Below are 21,804 nucleotides of genomic sequence, written 5' to 3'. Positions count from 1 at the left end.
TGTATTAAATATATGTGTCAGGAGAGCATTTAAGTGGTTTGTATAGTGATACATGATTGATTCTTCAGAAAACTGTCCATCTGGCATTTATTTATTTAAAAATGTAATTTATAACTTAAGATCTACTTGAGGCATTTAAGTAAGACACTTGGGAAATGCAGCCTATTTAGAAACATCTTTGGAAGATAAAATTTAAAGCCTAAAAAAAATCAATTTGCTAAATAATATACTTGCTGTTGACTTTTTATTAGTTTCTGATGTTGATTTTCTTTCTCTTTCAAATTTTATTATCTTTAAATAAACTAGAAGAATAAATAAGATTATCAACTCTCCTAAAGTGGGTTTGTGAAATGGATATACATTTTGAGAAGCACTAATACCTCTGAGGTTTCTTTCCCCCTCCTCATTCCAGCAAGATTCCATACAATGGGTGTATAATAGCATTGAGAGCGCTCAAGAAGACCTTCAAAAGTCTAACTCCAAACCTCCTGGAGATGAAGTAGGGGATGCTTTTGACTGCAAAGTAGAAGGTGGGTTCCTTCTTTTTCTCATTTGTCATAGTAGTATTCTTTTTCAGTGTGCCCGTGTCTCATCCCAAGTATTGAATATCTTCTATGTTCAAGCCACTTTCTTAAATCATTATCACCAAATAGATGTTATGTCAAATACATATGTAAGAATAGCTAGTCACTAACATACCATTGTTGTAAAAACTCATCAAAAAAGGAAATCTCTCCATAGTGTTATTGTCATCATCCTTATTTTATGGAAGAAGAAATTAAAGCTTATTAGCTTAAGGGATTTGCCTAAGTCAGTAAATGGTGGAATGAGGATTAAACCCAAGTTATAATGTGCTTCCTTGTTTTGAGTTTAAATGCTGTGTAGACTTTCCTAATCCAATGTGGTTCACAGACCAGCAGCTGCAGTATCCCCTGGAGAGATGCAGAATCTCAGCCCCTGCCCAGACCTATTGAAACAGAATCTCCATTTTAACAAGAGCTAATCTCTATGTGCACTAAAATTTGAAGCCTGAGTTTAGAAAGAAAGTGTATAGTCCCTTTGAAAATACTTTCTTGATTCCAGTAACTTTTACTGTATTCTAACATTAATTGTAATGCAAGAGACAATGTAAAAATGAGAGAAAGAGAGAGATCTTTTGATAAGGACTCATACCATTTCTGTTTCCTCTGTGAAGCAACCAGCAGATTGCTGTATTAGTGGCCTCTTCCTCAAGAGTAAAGGGAGAGAGGCAATTAAAGCTATATTTGCATTGGACAAATACCTTGAATTATTGTTTCAACATTTTCCCACAGAAGTCCTTGAACCTTCGCTTACCTTTTCCTGGTATCTTTCCATTCACATTACTGGTAGATAACTCTGGACATCTTTATTGTACTACTAGGTTCTTCCAGACCAGCAGTTACACAATCCCCTATACACACTGATCATAAGGGCGGGGCACTCAGCAAAAGCTGTGTTTCCTCCACTCCTACAAGGCCACTGGGTAGGAGCCACTAAGATCGTGGGCAATATTAGAAATATTTCAACCATACTGGAGCACCAAGGTTGTTATGACATATCAACTTTCTTAATTATTTAAACTAGGACAAATCTCAGGACCTTGTCTTGAGGCCTTTATTCCTCATTTAGAATTAGCTCTTTTTGCTTATCATCATTAGTGCCACAGTGAAAAGGTTGATGAGATGCTCTGATAATTTATTTCTAGCTATTCTGGGACTCAATTATTCTAAGATAAACCATTATTCTGCTTTTTCCTATGTTATATTTGCTGTGTCTGCCATTCTGGGACTTAATTGTTTTTAGTTAACTAATATTCTATTTTTGCTAATTTAATATTTGCTGTTAGGTTTCTCAGGGGTTTTTCTTGCTTCAGATTTTAGGTGTTTTTATGCCAGCAGACTGACCATTGGCCAAAAATCAATAGGAAGATAGCCCAGATGAAAACGTTATTATAGCAAACAATGACATTTTCTCAGTGAGTTATCTGCAGAAGATGCTGTCTGGGGAAAATTCATGCATCCTGTCTGCTGAAAAAAATTATTATTGGATCTCCTTTCTGCTTCTTCAGAATGGCTTTATATATTTTTCTGCATTGAACAAATACTCATTCAATGTTTGAGGCAATTTTAGGAGCCCTACTTTAAGTCATACATCGTTCTAATAAAAAAAAAATTGTTTGTGTAACGTTTATAATGGTATAAATAGGCATACATATGGTCCATAGATCAAAATGGATGTGCAAAGACTAGTCATGTTAGAGTGGTGAGATTCAGACCACTCAAACATATTTTTTTTAAGTGTTGTTTTTAAAAAATGTTAACAAGACATCAGATATAGCCATCTTTTAAAGAAATCTTTAAAAATTATTCGGAGAGACTTAAATTCTTTGAAGAGACTAGCAAACCCTTCCTGAATTTGCTGAATTCATAGTGTCTTTGTTCCAGAGGTAATTGACAAGTTTAACACCATGGCCATCATTGATGGGAAGAAGGAGCACGTGAGTCTGACAGTAGACAATGTGCACCTGGAATATGGGGTCGTGTATGAGTACGACAGCACAGCTGGGATAAAGTGCAACGTGGTAGAGAAGATGATTGAGCCCAAAGGTTTCTTCAGCCTCACTGCCAAGGTATGAGTGATCCCGGGAAAACAAGGGATTTTGTTCTAAATAAAGTCCCTGACACCACCCCCACCTCCACTTTAAAATGTGTAAATAGCTGTATGTGCTTCAGCTGTCAGCTCATTCAACTTTCTTTTCTTTTTTTCCCTCATTACTCGGTATGCGTACAACCTTCCTTTTTATTGATCTCTTTTGGAGTACAGTGTGATGTTAGATGGGACTCTTGCCCAGACAAATGTTAGTTGATTTGGCAAAGGCTTCTCTGCATTTAGTTAAGTTTGCTACATCTGTTGATTCAGTATCATGAATACCTTTCAGATGGTTTTTGTGACAGGTGGTGCTTTTTTAAATGTAGATAATCCTCTGAAAAGTATTTGAAGTCTGGAAATGTATTATAAGAAACTTCAAATTCTGCAAGTCTCATGTTTATTTCATAAAATTTCACAAGGCGTAGAGATCCATTTATGAATAGACCCTCAGACATTTATGTAATTCTTAGCTGGGAAGGATATCATCCTTAGTCTTTAGACTAAACCAAGATAGGGAGGAAGGGAGTTTTCATCAAATGGATAAAATGTTGTGAGAGGTGACCCTGTGCTTGCTTTTCATGACCCTTCCCCTAAGTAAATCAGTAAAGCTCCTATTAGACCCTCCCCAGGCCCAAGCTCTAGTATTTCATCTGCTTTTCTATTACTTGGTGAGGATTCAGGTATTCCAAGTAAGAAATATGACATATAGCTTCCCTACTTTTATTTTTTCATGTTAACCCTTGTTTCATATATGAGTAGTTGAGATAGACTATGCACTATTTCAAAAATTCTTTTATGTTTTTGTTTTATATTCTGAAAGTCAACCTCAAAAAAATTCCATTATTCTGATGATGTCCTACCACTATATATCTTTTGATATAGAATCTGTGTTTTCAAAATGCAACCACTTATTATTACATTACTAAGGCAATCTATGTAAAAGGTTGGCACCAGGTTATTAGCATCATTTTATCTCCTTTTCCTAGCTATTTCAGATTTTCAAAGTTACATGGGTTATTTTGTGTATGAGAACTGTATAAGTCTTGCAAATATTTCTATTTTACACATGAAGAAAAGAAAATAAAAGAAATTAGAAATTTAACCAAGATCACATGGCTAATGATAAAGCAAACTCTACTATCTAGAGAAGCGATTAAACAAAAAGCTTATACTTTATATTCTGTAAGTCAGAGAAGTAGAGGTGGTGAGGGAGCTCAAGTAAACATAGCATCTATATATTGTATCCCTCATCCAATATTATAAAAATGTCAGGTAAGGGTGTAACCGGTCCTTGCAATCTTTGAACAGTCATCAGTATGACACGTAATTAACTCAACTCGTTGGAAATTCTCAGCGATCAGTAGTATGCACACACACAAATACACACAAGTGCTGTCTTACAATTGATTCAAATAGCCAAAGGGATTTATTAATTGAATAAATCATAGGGATGCTTTTATCAGATGGAGCTCAGACCCTGCAACTATCATTGATTTTACTTTAGCCGAACAATTTCTTATTTATTCATTTCATCAGCAAACATTCGTTATATGCAGTCTCTGTACTGGCCTCTCAGTAGAAAGTAAGGATGCCATTCTGTTGGTTTTCCTTAAGTGTTTGTTGTTCTACTACCAAACTGAGAAAAAAAAAAAGTTCTGAGTAACTCCAACTAAAATACAGGCAGTGTGCTACCACATCAGAGCATACTGACTTATCCAGCAGGGAGTCTTTGAAGTCCACTCACTTTCCTCAGGCAAACTTTAACAGCTGGCAGAAGGCAAAGCATGAGAGGCCAAACACAGAAGCCCGTCACTTCACTGGGATGGTTTTACTGAACACAGAAATCCCAAGCAGCTCAGGGAAGTGTGCCGGGTAGGGTCACCCTGCGTTCTAGAATTGTGAAAATTTTATTTGGCTAATTTTGAAGGTTTTCTTTTCTTGTTCCATGTGCGTGTGTGTTACTCCAGATTCTTGAAGCCCTGGCTAAAAGTGATGATTATTTTGTACAAAACTGTACCAGCCTTAACTCTCTAAATGAAGTGATTCCTACTGACCTTCAGAGTAAATTCAGTGCGATTTGTAGTGAAAAAATTGAGCACATATGTCAGAGAATATCCAGTTATAAAAAGGTAAGAGGTTTATGTATATACTTTGCATGGAATTATTGTTTAAATTATTTAAATGTCCAATTTAATTCAATTCTTGATATTTTCATTACTTATGTACCAGTTTATTGAAATAGTAACATTTATATAACATTTTAGAGTTTTTAATAGGCCTTTACACCCATTAGTCTTACTTGATCTTTATAAATCTGAAAGCTATCATTATTCCACATTTTCCAACTATAATAACTGAAGTCTAAAGAATTAAATTACTAGCAAAAGATAGAGTTGGGATGTAAAGCCAGGCCACCTAATTATGAGTCAGTAGTTCTTTTCCTTTTCTCTTAACAGAGGGACTCAAACTCTCAATCAGAAAGTACATGGAACACAGTCTCCTTGAAATGTCATTTATTTGACATATTTATTGAGCACATTTTATATACCAACCACTATTCTTGGTGCTAAGAATATAGCAGCAAAGGAGAGAAGATCTTCCCTCTCAGGGTACTTACATTTGAGTAGGAAAAGCAGCAAAGAATTAAATAAATCTTTACAGAGGCCCCAAAGCAAAAACAACAACAATAGCAACAAAAACGGGGTGGTGGGGGAGGGGGCCTGAGGGTAGTCTTAAGGATGGAGGCTTAGGCAGGGACCAGTGTGAAGAACTGTGGAAGCTTTTTACCTTTAGGAACTTTGGAGGGAGTTTGGATTTTCTTCTCACATCAACGAAAAGCGATCAGAAGCTTTTAAACAGGGGAATGACTTCATCTGATTAAGGTTTTAAGAAGGTGGTGCTGTGTCTTCTGTAGGAATGGATTGCAAGAGGCAAGAATAGAGACATAGAGATGAGGAGGAAATTGTTGCAATAGTCCCAGTGAGTGATGATGATAGCTTGGCCTATGGTGAAGGTGGGGGAGATAAAGAAAAGTAGAAGACATAATTTAGAGGTAGAATTAGTAGAAATTGATCTCCAAAATATATCCTCTAGTAAGTTTTTTTTTTTTCTATTTGTGTCAATAGGAGTTTGCTAATTAAATTTTTTCCCTCAAAATGAGGTTTGTTTTTTAAAATTTGGTACAGCCATACTAGGAAATATTATTTAGCACAGTTTTTATGAATGTGAGTTAAGTGTGTATGTTTTTTGCTCCTGGTAAATTAAGTGAGAGATAAGCCCATATGTGTCCAAATATGGCTGTGGGAGAATAGGGAAATCAAGAATGAATACTTCAGCATTGGGTGCCTCAGGTGGGATGTGGACAAGGGGAAGAAGAATCACCGTGTTTTTCCTTAAGACTTCCTAAAATGTTTAGCTTGGGAGGTTGACTATGTATTGCTATTTTATTTTTTTATAAGTCCATTTGCATGAAGAAAAATGATACTCAAGATCACTGCTTAACTATCACATCTGTTAATCCTCTCTCTGTGATTGCTGAGGTCAGGTCACCTATTTGAGTTTGGGAAAGATGCCATGAATATGCCTTGTTGAAGCTGAAGTACAGAAGATTCTCTTTAGTTCTCCCTTCGGTGTAAGAGAGGACAGTGCTTGGAAGTAAAATTTAAAAGGTCTAAACAAATGCAAATTTGTATTTTCCTTTAAGCACATTTTGAAGAGAGAATAATTCTATTTCAGAAATGGACTTGTATGAAGAATGACAGGGGTTGGGGCCGATTTTGTTTGTCAAACTTGTCAGTGTGTGTGTCTCATTTCTTTTTCTTTTTCCATTCATACAAACAACAAATGCAGTAGAAATAGCTTAAAGAAATACACATGAACAAAAGTAAACTACATAAGTAAAAACAAAACAGTAGGATGAGGGTATATTATGTAGGGTATTGATTCAGCTGCTGTGAGGGGGACCAAGATAACACAGGCTTAAAACTGAAAGCTTATTTTTCACTCCCATGGAAGTTCAGCTGGACGGGAGTCCAGTGGGGTGGGGCTTGATGATATTCTAGGGATCCTTCTCTATTTTTACTCTCTCCCCTAAGACATCGCCCTTTCCACAAAGTCAAAGTTGGCTCATCAGGACCATGTCTAAGCTATAGTCCCTCAGAAGAGAAAAGAGGAAGTGGAAAGTAAAGAGTTCCTGCTGAGGGCATGACCCAGAAGCCACGTTCCAATTCACATCCCATTAGTCATTTAGTGGAAGCAGGCTGAGAAATGTCCCCAACTAGGCATCCATGTGCCCAACTAAAACTCACAGAATTGGACACCTGGGTGGCTCAGTGGGTTAAGCCTCTGCCTTCGGTTCAGGTCATGATCTCAGGGTCCTGGGATTGAGTTCCTCCTCTCTCCCTGCCTGCCTGTCTGCCTACTTGTGATCTCTGTCTGTCAAATAAATAAATAAAATCTTTTAAAAAATAAATAAATAAATAAATTTTAAAAACCGCACAGAATTTTATTAATAAAAGGAAAAAAGTGAGTATGGATATTAGTGAAAAATTAGCAGGTACATTTATAGGTAAAGTTATATTACACCGATGATGTATAGACCCACCAGGGGAAAAGGGTGATGAGATCAGCAAGTCCTAAGACTCTAGTTAGTTGCTAATGTGGGATATGATATTTGAACTTCAGTTTCCTGATAACCAAAATAAAAGAAGAAACACAGTCTGCTACATATTTATCAGCAATCCTGTGATTTATATGTGTTTCTCAAGAGAAGCAAAGCTTTTCTTAGACTGAGTTCCAAAAGAAATCTCTCACACTGAATTTCAAAGAGGTGGCACCAGGAAATGTCAGGGCAGTGCCCGTAAACATGTCCCTGAAAAAGAAATAGCAATTTGTTTTATGTGACAGACATAAAACATAATATACTCGTTAATGAAAGCCAGTGGCACGAGTCAAAAACTCAACTTCTCAGAAGCAAATTTGCTGCAGGATGGGGCAGGAAGAATAGGAAAATATTTACTGAATGTGTACCTATTAGGTTGTCCATAATTACTTGAGGATGTCTGCCCCCCCATGTTTACGATCTGCATCGTAAGAAAGGTCAAAATACATGAAGTAAGTAATAATAATACTGACTACTTAACCTACTAGGAGGTCCCACCATGACAAGTGGAACGTGCTCCCTGGAGTTCTGTTGCACACAACAGTTTATAGCAGTCCCCTACAGGGTCTGGCATTGCACCGAGATTTTACATAATTTTATCAACACAATCACATGAAACATCATCTATTTTATTGACGAAGTGACCAAAGCTAGAGAGGTCCAGTAACTTTCCCAAAGGCACGCAGCTGGGCACAGCTGTGGATTTTGAACCTTGTTCCCCTTTATTGTAAGTTTGGTTTTTCTTTGCTTACCTGCATTTGACACTACGCTACATAGCATATGTATCGTTCCTATTCCACAGCTAAATCCCACTATACAGCTAAACAGTATGGGTTCAACTACGAGGACAATAGCGTTTCAGTTAAGGAGAAATTATCGTGGATGGAGTAGTCAGCAATTGCTAGCTGTTGCAAGTTGGAAAGATTTGTCAGAGAGAAGAGAAGTGGAGAAAGGACTCAAGGAAAGAGAGATCTCGTAAGTGAAGACAGAAGGATCTCATAAGTGAAGGCAAAGTTGTAGAAATGAGACTGATTTTATTGATGAAGAACTGGCATATTGCCTAGACTAGAAAGGAGGGTTCGAGTTGGATACCATTAAGAAGAAAACTGACAAAATCTGATTTTTCGGGTGATATTTTAGAGTGGCGTAATAATCAGATTTGTTTGTAAAAGAGTGCAAGTCGATGGTGACTTGGTCTCATGTAGAAGCATTAGGGATGGAGAGAAAAGAATCAATTCAAGTGGAGCATAGGAGGTAGGATACATCTGGTTCTATGATGGATGGGTCATGGTGGATGGAAAATGGTGTTATAGCTTGGTTTCCCACCAAAATCTGGCTTGTGATAAACTGGAGAGTATGTTGGGGGTAGGATTAGAAGCAGAAGGGGCAAGGTTTTTGCCCAAATGTTGGGAATTCTCAAAAACATCATCCTGGGGAGTAAAAAGTATCTTCCATTTTCTCGGAAGTAACTAAGAGCCTAGAAAGCTTTTAAAGCAGAGATGGACAGGTTAATGGGCAGTGATTTTAGATGATAAAAATAATATCACTGAATGTGGAAGGCTCGTGTATGTACATTATGGTTTGAGCCTCGAAACAGCCATATGTACTGAATACTCATACCATCTGCTCCTTTCGCAGGGAGATTAAGAATTTAGTTAAGGTCACTTAGCTGGCAAATAGCAGACTAGGTATCCATCCTATGGAATGTTGTCTCAATTGTTTTTATTTTTAATTTTAGAAATAAGGAGAATCTTGCAGTCAGCTAGGACTTAAGCACTTTTGTAAGGTGTCCTTTTCGTCATCCCTTATTGACTATGCATATTTAGAATAATTGATTGTCTTTCTCACTAGATAGAGAAACGAGGTTAACAGGAAAATATTTCAGGGATATTTTTTATTCGAACAAAATTCAAACAGTGAAGACAATAATAGCCATACTAGGTTATGTAAGGTTAGCTCCGTTTGTGTAGCAAATGCATGTCCACAGAAACTATAGCATTTGTGAATATATATTTTTAATTTCCACAAACTTACTTTTAAACTATTATTAGTAACATATTTTTTTTTCTTCCAGATGAAGGCTTCAAACACCCCTCTTTTTGTAAAACTAAATGTATCCATAGAAACTAAAATCTCAAGAAGGCTGGTTTTCCTTTATTTTGACTCTAAAAGTTTTAGGTTTTAAAAATAGAAACAAGTTGATTTCTGCCATTTCTATAGCCAGACTGGTGCAATCATAATTGATTTTCTGGCCAGCTGTACAGGGCCACAGATGTTTTTTAACACATGTATGAGAGAAGTTCAGACCTTATACTGGAAACTTGAATGAATCCTAAGCAAGCTTTTCATCTTCTCTGGGCAGGATGTGTGGGTGATCCAGACATAAAACTATGCACTGTTTGGAGAAACATTCTTACCCTGTGTTGTCCTTAGATCCCTTTTAAATTCTAGATTCATTCCCTGTTGGAGAATAATTCCATAATTGGGCTTATTTTGTGTATTAGGGATACTTCTTCCATATAAATATTTAATGAGCTTTCAAGAGGTACTTCCTCTTTACCCAAAACTATTACAGGTAGGAATCCACAGTCTTACTTGAAATATTCCAAGTACCTTTAATTACCAATGCCACATAATACTCAAGTTAACCTGTGGATCAGGAAAATTAGGGCCAAAATTTTTCTCCATGTCTCTGTCCCTCAATACAGAATTTTTGTAACTCCATGCCAATGGGGTTTAACACGTAATTGAAATGGGAGACTATCTGTAAAATAGTAGCTTACCTTTGTCTTAGTTTTTATGTTTAGTCAAGTGACTGTAACTGGATATTAATGTGTTGTCATGGTTAATGATTTATGAATTAACTACCAATGCAGTAGAAACCCGTAGCTCCATTTCTGAGAATTATTTGTATCAACATACAAATAGTCTTTAATATCACCTAGAGTACAAAATCAGTTTTCTCTTGAGCCTCATACTTTTCTCTACCTTTTGTTTCATTTCTTGAACTCTGTCCTGAAAAGAGCTCCCTATACTTGCTGTCTAGACCCACTGTCTCACTCACTTTTCATTCTTAACACACTCAAGATGGGCTCCGGTCCCCTCCATGTAACTGGGATGGCTCTCTGAAGACCTGTATTTTGCCGAAATTCATTCACTGTCCTCATCCTATTCCTTGTTTTAGTTGCGTCTATGCAGTCAACCTTGTACTTCTCTTGAGCCTTTTTCTACCTCTGCCTGGTTTTGTCTTTTCTGGGTGGCTCAGTCACAGTGAGTGTTCTGTGCTTTTCCCTTCTTTTTTTCTCTGACCTTTCCCTGCAGCAGGGCTCAGCATTTGCTCCCTCCCCTTTTCTCACTCCGCCCTCCATCCCCTGGTGATCACATTCAATCTCCTGGGCCATCTGACCTCTCCCTTTGAGTCTAATAGTTATCTCAGACTTCCTGTGTCCAAAATAAACTTCTGATCCCGCCCCTGCACAATTTGTCATAACCGCTGTTTTCTCTACCTGAGAATGAGACCCACCCTCCACATAGCTCAGTCTAGAAACCTTGCCGTGCATTCTTTACTCCTGGCTCTCAGATACCATTCTCTGGGTCCCGCCTTCACCCTGTGCAGCCTTTTCTCACCGCTTCGATTACTGACTGCCTAGGGTGAGCTGATGTTGTCTCTCCCACAAGTAGTCTTGCTTCCTTCCTTGCCCACCGGCAGTCTGTTCTGAGGGGTTGTGAGTCTCAATCGTAGTAAGAGCTAAATCCTTCCAAAGGCCTCTGAGCTCCTAGATGATCTGTGCCTTTCCTCCACCCATGATCTCCCCACTCCTATTTCCTCTTCCTTCCCCCTCTCTGTCTGCCCTAGTCCCACTGGTCTTCTTGATGTTCATAGAAGCATACCGTCCTTGGGACTTTCGCACTGGATGTCACTCTGCTGGGAAGGCTTCTGTTCCTGTGCCCACATTCTCAGCTCCCCCTTCCTTCAAGATTTTACATAATGCCAGCTTCTCAGTGAACATTGCAATCGGCAATGCATTCTTCACCTCTCCTCTGAAACTCCCAGCCCTCTTTCCCTGTTGCATTTTGTTTTTAGTTGTGCTTATCATCTTCTAGCCTGATGAAACTGACTAGTGTTTATTGTTGGCTTCTCACCTCACTAAAATGTAACCTCCCAGAAGCAGAAATCGGTTTCATTCACTGATGTTTCCCAAGATGCCTAGAACAGGGCATGGTTTAGAGAGCCCTGGATGTGTGATTGTTGGGTAGAGCAATAAAGGTGGAGTAAGTCTGGACTGTGCTATCCAAAATAGCTTTAAAGTGTTGTGTTTCAGCTCACCTTCCCCTATACCCTGTACATTTCTTTATCACAAAATTGTAATTTTCCTTTACAGAAAATAGTTTTTGTTTTGTTTTTTGTTTTTTTGGGTTTTTTTGTTTGTTTGTTTGTTTGGTTTTTCCTTGCAAGCTTCTCCAAAGCAGATCAATGAGATCTGTGTTTCTTTTGATGTTTCTAAGAAAGACGCCACGTACTACTGGATGGCCTGACCAGAGTGTGTTCTCATGCACGTACTACAACTGATACAAAAACTGTACCTACTTCATTTTAGGTTTGCATTACAGAAAGGTGGCATAATTACATATTAGGGCATGCTGTCTAGGAGTAAATTTTTTTGAAGATTTTATTTATTTATTTACACAAGCAGGAGAGGGGCAGCAGGAGAAGCTGACTGTTGCAGAGCAGGGAGCCCAACTTGGTGCTCAATCTCAGAACCTGGGGATCATGACCTGAGTAGAAGGCAGATGCTTAACCACCTGAGCCACCCAAGTCCCCCTAGGAGTACACTTTTTTTTTTTTTTTTTTTTTTTTTTAGGAGTACACTTTTGATCCTCAAAATGTATTCAGTAAATTTCCAGGACCCATGACTTTAAGATCCTTCCTTTACCTCCCCCTTTCCTAGGGACAACCTAGGATGGAAGAGAGCACTGTTTTCATAAGTCTTTTTTTCTGCAAGAGAGACTCTTAGCAGAGAAGTTTCCTCTCTGACAGTTTCCTCTCTGACACTCTTTGAAAGAGTTCAAGCACATTTAAGCCTGGTTACACACCTCGTCTGGGTGTATGGGGAGAGGAAACATACTATGGTCGCAGACATTTGTATTAATATACATGTTGGAAAGCTATAGGAAAGTGATCACACTGGGAAGGGAATCTTCTCCCTTACTTGATCACTCTGGTAACACCCCATTCTTCTGTTCATTTCCTTCTTAGCCCTTACCAAATTACTAATTATCTGGCTGTTATATTTATTATATAATTATTACATATGCACATAGCTGGTCATATATTTATATACAAACATTACATATGCTTATAATAATATAATTGTTAGATATAAGAATATTATATTGTTTTTACCTGTGTCCTACTAGACCATGAATTCTGTGAGGGCAAGGGCTGTATCTCAAGCATTTAGTGCAGAGTCTGGAATAGATGCTTCTCTTTACATGTTTGAATAAACAGGTAAAAAGTTATAATGACAGAAGGCAGAGTGGCTGGGTGGCTCAGTTGGTTAAGCATCTGCCTTCATATTAGGTTGTGACCTCAGGGTCCTGGGATCAAGCCCCAAGTTGGGCTCCCTGCTCAGCAGAGAGTCTGCTTCTCTCCCTCCCTGTGCCCCTGCCCCTGCTCATGCTCTCTCTTGCATTCTCTCTCAAATAAATACATAAAGATCTTTAAAAAAAATAAAATAAACTGAAAGAAAGCAAAAGAAGCAAACTACCTATTATGGCCAATGCTGTGCCACAATAAAATTAATTTCTGTGCCTTTGTGTGTGCCATGAAGCTTTATCTGAGATTTTTGTCCTGCAACCACAATGGAAAAGATCATCTGACTGCAAGTTTGAATCTGGCCTTAAATTCTGAGTCTTTCCCAGATAAGTCTTCAAGTCACAGTTTCTTTATTCGTTAGGTGAGAGCATAGACTAGGAATTCTCTAAATTACTCCCACTGTTTTAGTGTTTAGGATATTTTTCTTATATATTATTATCAAATTTGTTAGTAATTTTGTTGACAATTTACTGCATTTCAAACCACTCTCATTTTATTTCCTACTATGTGCTTGACTTTACTGAGCTATGTAGCTTCAGACATGTGATTTGAAGGTACAGTTTCCTATACAGATAAAATATTTCATATTCTAATGGTGAGCTTACGTTTATAACGTGTTTTTTTTTGATATCACATCGTTATTTTTTAATTTAGCCTAGAAAACTTACATAGTAACCAGTGTTAGTCTGAATTTTTAATCTCTTAGTGCCCACATTACTTCCCTGCTAGTAAAAACTGTAAGGATCTGCTTATAGTTTTCAAATAAAAAGAGAACACAGAGATCATTCCATCCATATTCCTTGTTTTACTGAGAATGGTAGAAAGACATGACCTGCCCGGAATCACATCAGTTATAACTAAATTAAACACAACTAAAACACATGTAGCTGGTTGCTCTCAGTCTTTTGCTTCTGAAACTACAATCCAGTTCAATTCTATGAGATGGCTGTTTATGGTGCACAAGATAGACATGGGTATTATTGTCATGGAATTTACCATCCACTGAGATAAAGATAAGAAAATCATTCATAATTATAATGAGGGTTACAATGTGCTGCATAACCAAGGAAATTGGACCTAGATGAAGGCTCACGATAAGAATGGTGACGATTTCATAGAAGTTGAAAATCCAAAGGAGTAAATGTGGCGATGAGGGAAGAAGAACATTCTAGGCACACCAGCAGCCCATACAAAGACCTAGAATGAGTAGACGGTATGTGACAGGACCTGAGAGAAGGCAAGAAGAAGCCCAAGGGGCAAGGGGAAGAGAGCTTAAGATAATAAGCTAGGTGCAGATCAGACTTTGGGCAGCCATCTAGACCATGACAAGGATTAGGTGGATTTTGATCGTAAGGTTCAAAGTAGTAGAGTGGTCATTCTTGGAAGTTATGCAGATGCCTTGAGTATCAGTTTATTTCCAGTGACATAAAAGCAGAGTCCACACCAGTCTTCAGGCTGATCCTGACCCAGATGCTCAGCAGTGATTCACAGGAGGCATGGAAGGTACAGTTGGTTCTGCTTGTTGTCCTGCCCTTCTGGGTCAGCACTGCCATGCCATTGCTGTCCAACCTGTTCATAGACTCAGGTTTGGGCTGGCTTTCTGACAGTGTTTGGAATAGTCCCCTCTTGATCTGGCAGCTACCCACTTCTGCCACTTGGCCTCACTTGAAATGTTGTATTCCTACCTCAATATCCGAGGATGCCAATTGGATTTCTCTGTCAGACTCTCAACTCCTAGCAGCCTGTGGATTTGAGTCTTAGTAATGGTACTGTTCACTTAAAATTATGTCTTTCAGCATCTAACTTGTAATCAGAGTTTCAAAAGAATCCTATGCATTTGCTGCCTTTATTGCTTTTCTTTACTTAGAATGTGTGGGTTTTAAAAGAATGACTTAATTTCCAACAACTTATCATTTATTTCACTTGTGCCAATTGACATAATTTAATTTTTTAATATTTCGTTATGGGTGGTGGAAGTGATGAACGCTGTGTGTTCAACTGCTCTTTGTTTCTCCTTTAATTTACAGTTTTCACGCGTACTGAAGAATAGAGCCTGGCCCACCTTCAAACAGGCCAAATCTAAACTCTCCCCATTACACAGCAGTGATTTCTGCCCCACCAACTGCCATGTCAACATAATGGAAGTTTCCTATCCCAAAACATCAACCTCCCTTGGGAGTGCATTTGGTGTTCAGCTGGATAGCAGGAAGCATAATTCTCATGATAAGGAAAATAAATCTGAGCAAGGTATGTTAGCTTTTGAAACTTCCTCAAATCACGAAACGTAATTTAGGCAATTGTTAACTATTCCAGCATCCCTGAAGTAAGATAGATTCCTGGTGTCTGAACAAGTCTGAATTTTATAAAGACAGGATTCCTCTCTATAATCATTTGGATAATTCTACATAAAATGTTTATAGAATAAAAACAGAGTTATGCATTTTTATTATCTTTCCTCTAAGAAGAACAATTGTTCTTTCTTTCCTTACATGTATGACAGGCACAGCTTATCTTGTTGTGCAGGCCATTAGTCTGAAATGGCCCTATAATGATGAGAAAAATATAGGAGGAGCAGCTTCAGGGATGGACAGTGCCATTCCATACCATCACAGTAAAGCATGAGATGGAAGGATATTTTAATCACAATTCCCATAAGCTTTAATTCCTGAATTACATTCAGCATTGGATTGGCATTTTATTTAATATAAGCCTGGGTGGCGAGAATGAATTGCACCGGATCTTTACTGTGTATTAAAGGTCATAAATATTATTCTGGAATGATCTTACCTCCTCAGGGAAACTGAGCCCTATGGTGTACATTCAGCACACAATCACGACCATGGCGGCCCCTTCAGGCCTGTCTCTGGGACAGCAGGATGGGCGTGGGCTCCGGTACTTGTTAAAAGAAGAAGACCTGGAAACTCAAGATATTTATCAGAAACTGTTGGGCAAACTTCAGACTGCACTGAAGGAGGTGGAGATGTGTGTTTGTCAAATTGATGAGTAAGTACTTTTCAATGTACCTAACAAAATAGCTATAGAAAATGTGACTTTTGAACATCCATCATTCTCTCTTTCATTTTTAGAAATGTAAGATTTCATGAGTGTGAACCATACAGATCCTCTTCCTTCTGACACCTTAAAAGGGATATAACATGGCATTTTAAGGAAGCATTTAATGCCAAGGAAGAGAGTGGCAAAATTCTTTCTTATAGAAAACACTAAGAAAGTCTCAATGTGAAACTATTAAACTCAAAAATATGATGGATAGAGTACCAACTAGGTATGCAGATTTCCTGGTATCCTTTATAGAGCAGAACACAGTAAATGTATATACACTCAGTAGATGTGTATAAAAAATATAAAATATAGCAAATCTTTAACATACTTGTTAAATGAGTAAATGTAAAATTATCTATCTCTAAGACCAAAGAAAAATGAATGAACTTCTTTTTTTTTTTTCCCCTGATTGAATTTATGGTTTACTAAGCAATAACCTATAAATAGCTGTGCCAGTCACTTGAAAATTTTTATCAAAAACGGAGAAAAGGAGGAAGTTAATTAAAACTTTTCCAAAGAGGTTGACTCTGATTCTTACTTAAAAAATTGATGGTTGGCCAATTGCCTCTACTCTGTGGCATGCTTTGCCACATCATGGTTGTGATTGTGTGTCACGGACAGTCAAGGCAACTCTGTTTAGTCACAAAAACATGGGCTTTGGGGGAACTTGGTCTCTCACCTATTAAACAGGATGAAGAATAATAACAAATTACAAGTTTGTGGTGAAAATTATAAAAATCAGTACAAAAAATAGTGCAGTGTCTAACATTATGCTTACTTCTCATTCAAGGGGTTGAAATTGGTGGATATAACTGAAGTTGGTAGAATCTAAAAATGGTATAGACACCATTTTCCCTTTTTTGTCATGCTCTCTTTATGAAGTTACACATTTAGATTGCTGTTGGTTGTGTATTGTTTAATTCCGCCCCCACACACATCATCCCATACTTCCCTGGAAAATTCAGTTTTGACATAAAATATTTAGAACTTATTCTGAGCCTTTTTGGTAATTAGACATTATACAAATAAAATCTTAACTGACAGGATTTTGCTTTTTAAAACTTTTTCTTTTTTTTTTTTTTTAATCTTAGTTATTTATTTATTTGAGAAAGAGAGACCACGAGGACACGTGGCACAGAGGGGCGGAGGGGCAGAGGGAGAAGCAAGCTCCCTGCTCAGGAGGGACCCCCAATGTGGGACTTGCTCTCAGGACCCCGAGATCATGACCTGAGCTGAAGGCAGACCCTTAACTGACTGAGCCACCTAGGCACCCCGACATGATCTCTTATTTTACATGTTTTTGAAATTTAGTGCTGAAAATCACCATATTAGATGTACCGTATTTCTAAGGTTATCTTTAGATAGTTACTATTTATTATGCTAATTTGTTCTGACATTTTTATCAGTTAATTTAAACTTGAAATTCTGTTTTCATGGGTTCTAATACATTAGTTTTAAAAAATTGTTTATATTATATCAGTTTACTATATTGTGACTGCCCCATTTACAGATGAATTAAATAGTTTGGGGTTGCTAAAAGAACAGGTGGCTATTTTTAGGCAATTGTATGATACTTTGGATTGTTTGAGAATGACCTTGTGACACATAAGGTAATATCTTAAGGCATAATATTTTGTTTCATTTAATAAATGGAATTTTATTGTATGATATGTTCTATTTTAGAAACTAGCTTTTTTTTCTCCCTAAAGTATTTAGGAAGTGCACAGAGTAAGAATCTTTATTAATAAGGCAATAAATAGTGGCACTGAATCATGTATCCTAGCTCTCGGAGGGATTTTAGGAGAACATCTGGACCAATCCCACACTGCCAGTTGGGCCAAGAGTTATTACTCCTGCTTTTCAGACAAGTCCTTTACCAATGGCAGGATTATTGATGTGCCTGAGCGCATAGTACCTCAGAGACCAGGACTCTAATGCATTGACTACTCAGCACTTCCTGGCAGTTGTCCAGATTTGGCTGTCTTTGTTAATTTATTGATTTTTTTTTTTTTAAGTTCAGCTGATGTAGATATATTTTCGAGAAAATGGGTAGAGCCAAAGGGCTCCCTTTATTTGGCTTCAAATGCTTTGTATTTGAAGTCCTCATTGAAGAAAGGCGTTAAGCTATTTTTATTAACCAAAACTACTTAAAATAATTACCTATTTTTACTTAAGAGTTTCCCACTCTGTTACTCTAAAAGCCTTTCCCCTACTGTGCATGTTTATTAGGAAAATGACATGAAATGAGCAAGTGATTTGAGAAACTTCCTTGTTCTTCTCTGTGTGCACCATATAATTTAATTCTAAATATAAATATGTTCCACATAATTCAATGTGCAATATAGTCCCTTCAAAACAGTGCAGGCGTCCAAGTGCCTGGATTCCCTTTTGCCCCATTCGGAGATACTGCAGTGCAGTCGAGCTTGACGAATTATTTGAAAAGCTAGTTACCAAACAGTTTTCTCACCATGTAGTAATTACTCTTGGTCAGACATAGATGCCTCTGCAGAGCAGAGAAGCAGATCTCGGATACTCTGCCAAGTTTTAAGAGAAATTGTTTCACAACGTCTCTGGCTGGCCTTTCTAGAAATCCTTCATTCCTGGGGAATGGCCTGGTCCTGAGCTTGTCCGCTTACCCTGCCCCTTGGGAACACATCTCCTAGAAATAACATTTCCTTCAACACATAGACATTCCACTAAATGCTTCTACTTCCTTCAGATCCAAAGATGGGACTAGAGACACATTTGTTGTCTATTACCATGAGATAAGGGGATGTTGGGAATTTATTCAACATTCTATGATTCTTATCTCATTGAAGCTAAACACTTTTGTCCTTTGACGGGCTACTTTCTGGGTAATGACAGTTAGGTACTAGACATAATTAAAGGGCAAAATTTTGTGGATAATCCAAAACCATTGACAGGACTTTAAAATACAGCATTTGTGTATTCTCTCAAGGAGGAGATGAATAAAGGGTCCTGGGGGCTGGTGAAGATAGGAAAGCTGAGAACAGACCTGCCTTTTATAGGGGCCAGACGCCCCGGGCTGAGTCATGAGGAAACCTCACGGTGGGACAGACACTTAGTGACCTGGGCTGTTGGTGGAATTATCTTTGACCATTTTGCTGGTAAATGTATGAAAAGAGGGCTCAGCTTCATAAGCACTAATGTGTATCAGAGGGGTTTATGTGCCAGGCATGGTTTTATTAATATAAGCACTGCTTGATTTCATTCCTGCAGCCCCCTGTGATGTGGGTTATGAAACACAGGGACATAACACATTAAATCTCAAACTTAAAATTTGTTTCCAAAACTGAATTCTAGATTTCCTTATGCAGAAAGCTACTGTGACTCCTCCCCCATGAACATGTTCCCTCTTCTCAGTCAAGTATTCCCCATCTTTTCAGTTCTGCAAGGCAGACTGTGGGTGTTACTGTTGGTTCTTGTTCCTGTCCCTTTACCTCCAGGACCTTATCAAGTTTAGTCAAGTATACATCAGAATGTATCCTCCCCATCACCTTAGGCTGGGTCAGCATTGTCCCCTCACCAGCTGTGCCCCTCCAATGCATTCTACATTCAGCTAATGCCAAAAGGATCTGTACAAGTAAATCATGCTTGTTCCCTGCTTAAAACCATTCCATGGCATTGCAATGCCATTAAAATAATATCAACTACATTACTGTGGCCTGTGTAGCCCTATACACTCTACCCCTGTCATCCTTGCAGTCTCATGTCTCTGAGCTCCAGCTGCACTTGTCTTTTTCTGAACCTGGAACGTGACAAACCTCCATCTGTCAGTGCTGCTCCTGAGGTCTGCGGCTAGCCTTCTAGGCACTCAGGTATCAGGCTAATGCTGATTTGTAGAGAGGCCGTGCCTACTTCCCCAGAATAAGGTAGCGACTCCTCTAGCCCAGTCACATACATCATCCTTCTAGGTACCCTACTCTCTATACAGCTGGTTTTTGTTTTATGTTAACAAAACCCTAAAGCCTTACAGACTTGAAACAATAGGCTTTCTCTCTTGCTTGTTCTCCATGCCCCTCTGTGTCATAGAGTTTCTGCTCCACACTGACCTCACTCAGAGTTCAGGCTGACAGACCCCCTGTCAGCTGGAATGTCTCTGGTTGTCCCCTCAGCAAGAGGAAATGATGTAGGCTGCACATTTGCTCAAAGGCTTGCACCTAGAAGGGACTCAGGTAACCTGCACTTATGTCATACTGGTGAGAACAAGTTAGATGGTCGTTCTTAGCCGCATGGGGGAAGGGAGGCCACCCAGCAATGCGCCCAGGAGAACTGGGATGTGGTGGATTAGCACTAAGGACTGCCTTCCTCTCTCCAGAGTATAGAAATGATATGCAGGGAGGGGCTGTTCTGCATCATTTGCAAAGTATATGTATATAAGAGTGTGTCTCACTCACCCCATCTCCAAAATGAGGATCACCATCATAATAACAGTCATAGCTACTTCTTAAGGAGGCTTTAGGATCGGATGAATTGATTACTTAGCATGGTGACTGGCATAAGAGCTCAACAAATGTTAGGTATGATGAAAATGGTAAAGATGATGATATTTAAGTCTCACTTTAGTAGAAGAACACAGGTTGGACGTAGGATGCTGTGTACAAAAATCTTTATTCATCAAGGGTGTGAGAAGGTGATTGGGCCACTCAGGGTTTTAACTGAGAATTAGCAGACCTAGAGTAGGTAGCTTAATATTGTACATGAGCAAAAGTGAAGGAAAACTATTTCTGTATGCATAAATATTATAAAGCTAAATTTATGCATTATTACTACTTTTAAGAATCTAGAAATTTTATGCAAAAAACATGATATCAGAAACACTGCTTTTCTATCATTTGTTTGTAAGCCTAACACTTGTTCCCACAGGGTCAGTGCAAGCCTGATTACAGCTGTTTAAAATGAAAAGCAAATATGTGAATATAATTCGTATGACTTAAAAAAAAAAAAAAAAAACAAAACGAGTATGCTCGTCCCCATGACTTCTAATTTAAAAGATACATAAAGCACAGAGTACTCCTCGCAAAATGAGAACTCTTGCATCTCCTTCCTCTTTGGCATTCAGAGTTCATCTCTCTATGCAGTATAGAGCTTGGGTAATTGGAGTTAATCTAATGTTTTAAGCTTTTGGGTGGAGGGAGTAAATAAATACATATCTGTCTTCCAAAACTTAAAAGTGTCTTTGCAAACAGAAAAACTGCTTAAAATAATTTATAGCTTCATAGGGCCTTGAGCAGCATAACACAGCCCCCTGATTTTCACTGGTATCTAAAAGGTATAAAATGCCAAAATATTATTCAAATGTTATCTCACAGTGAGACCTTCCTTGACTATACTGTTTGAAGTCACAGCTCCATGTCCCTTCCCTTCTTTATTTTCCTTCTTAATATTTGTCACCATGTGATATACTATACAGTTTACTTGTTTGTGGTTTGTTTCCCCTCAGTAGAATGTAAGCTCCAAGAGGACAGGGGCTTACGTTTGTTATATAAACTTCCATATGCACAGTAAAGCAGTGCATGGTACAAGAGATGTCTCTAATGAACTAATTAGTGAAATCGCTTAACAAATATTTACTCAGTGCACAGTATTGGGTTTGACATGGTGGGTTACACGTAAGAGGTATAAGACAGTCTCAGAGTCTTGAAACAAACATGACATTGCACTAGAAAAATGAGCGTGGACTAGGACAGAGTGTCTCCTGTACTTGGTAAATGAGAAGGTGATTGTTGGCTGCAGAGGCCATGCAAGGGCCCTTGTTAAGTTATGGCTGAATTCATTTTGCAAGTTTTACAGCATT

At 38.2% G+C, this 21,804-nt stretch overlaps 1 protein-coding gene across 1 annotated transcript in view; it reads left to right on the top strand.

The window, feature by feature from the left end:
* PREX2 (phosphatidylinositol-3,4,5-trisphosphate dependent Rac exchange factor 2) overlaps positions 1-21,804 on the top strand; it is a gene marked incomplete at its 5' end in the record, with an annotated part of 190,631 nt that overhangs the window by 55,060 nt on the left and 113,767 nt on the right. Inside the window, 5 exons of the mRNA XM_032848425.1 lie at positions 413-530; positions 2,466-2,650; positions 4,638-4,799; positions 14,954-15,173; positions 15,722-15,929. Coding sequence (XP_032704316.1) covers positions 413-530; positions 2,466-2,650; positions 4,638-4,799; positions 14,954-15,173; positions 15,722-15,929 — 893 coding nt within the window. The remainder of the gene's footprint in view (positions 1-412; positions 531-2,465; positions 2,651-4,637; positions 4,800-14,953; positions 15,174-15,721; positions 15,930-21,804) is intronic.

This window comes from Lontra canadensis, unplaced genomic scaffold, assembly GCF_010015895.1.
Source record: "Lontra canadensis isolate GAN:19392208 unplaced genomic scaffold, GSC_riverotter_1.0 scaffold203, whole genome shotgun sequence".
Lineage (NCBI taxonomy): Eukaryota > Metazoa > Chordata > Mammalia > Carnivora > Mustelidae > Lontra > Lontra canadensis.
The sequence above is the reverse complement of the archived record's forward strand: the minus strand, read 5'-3'. Positions and strand labels throughout refer to the sequence as shown.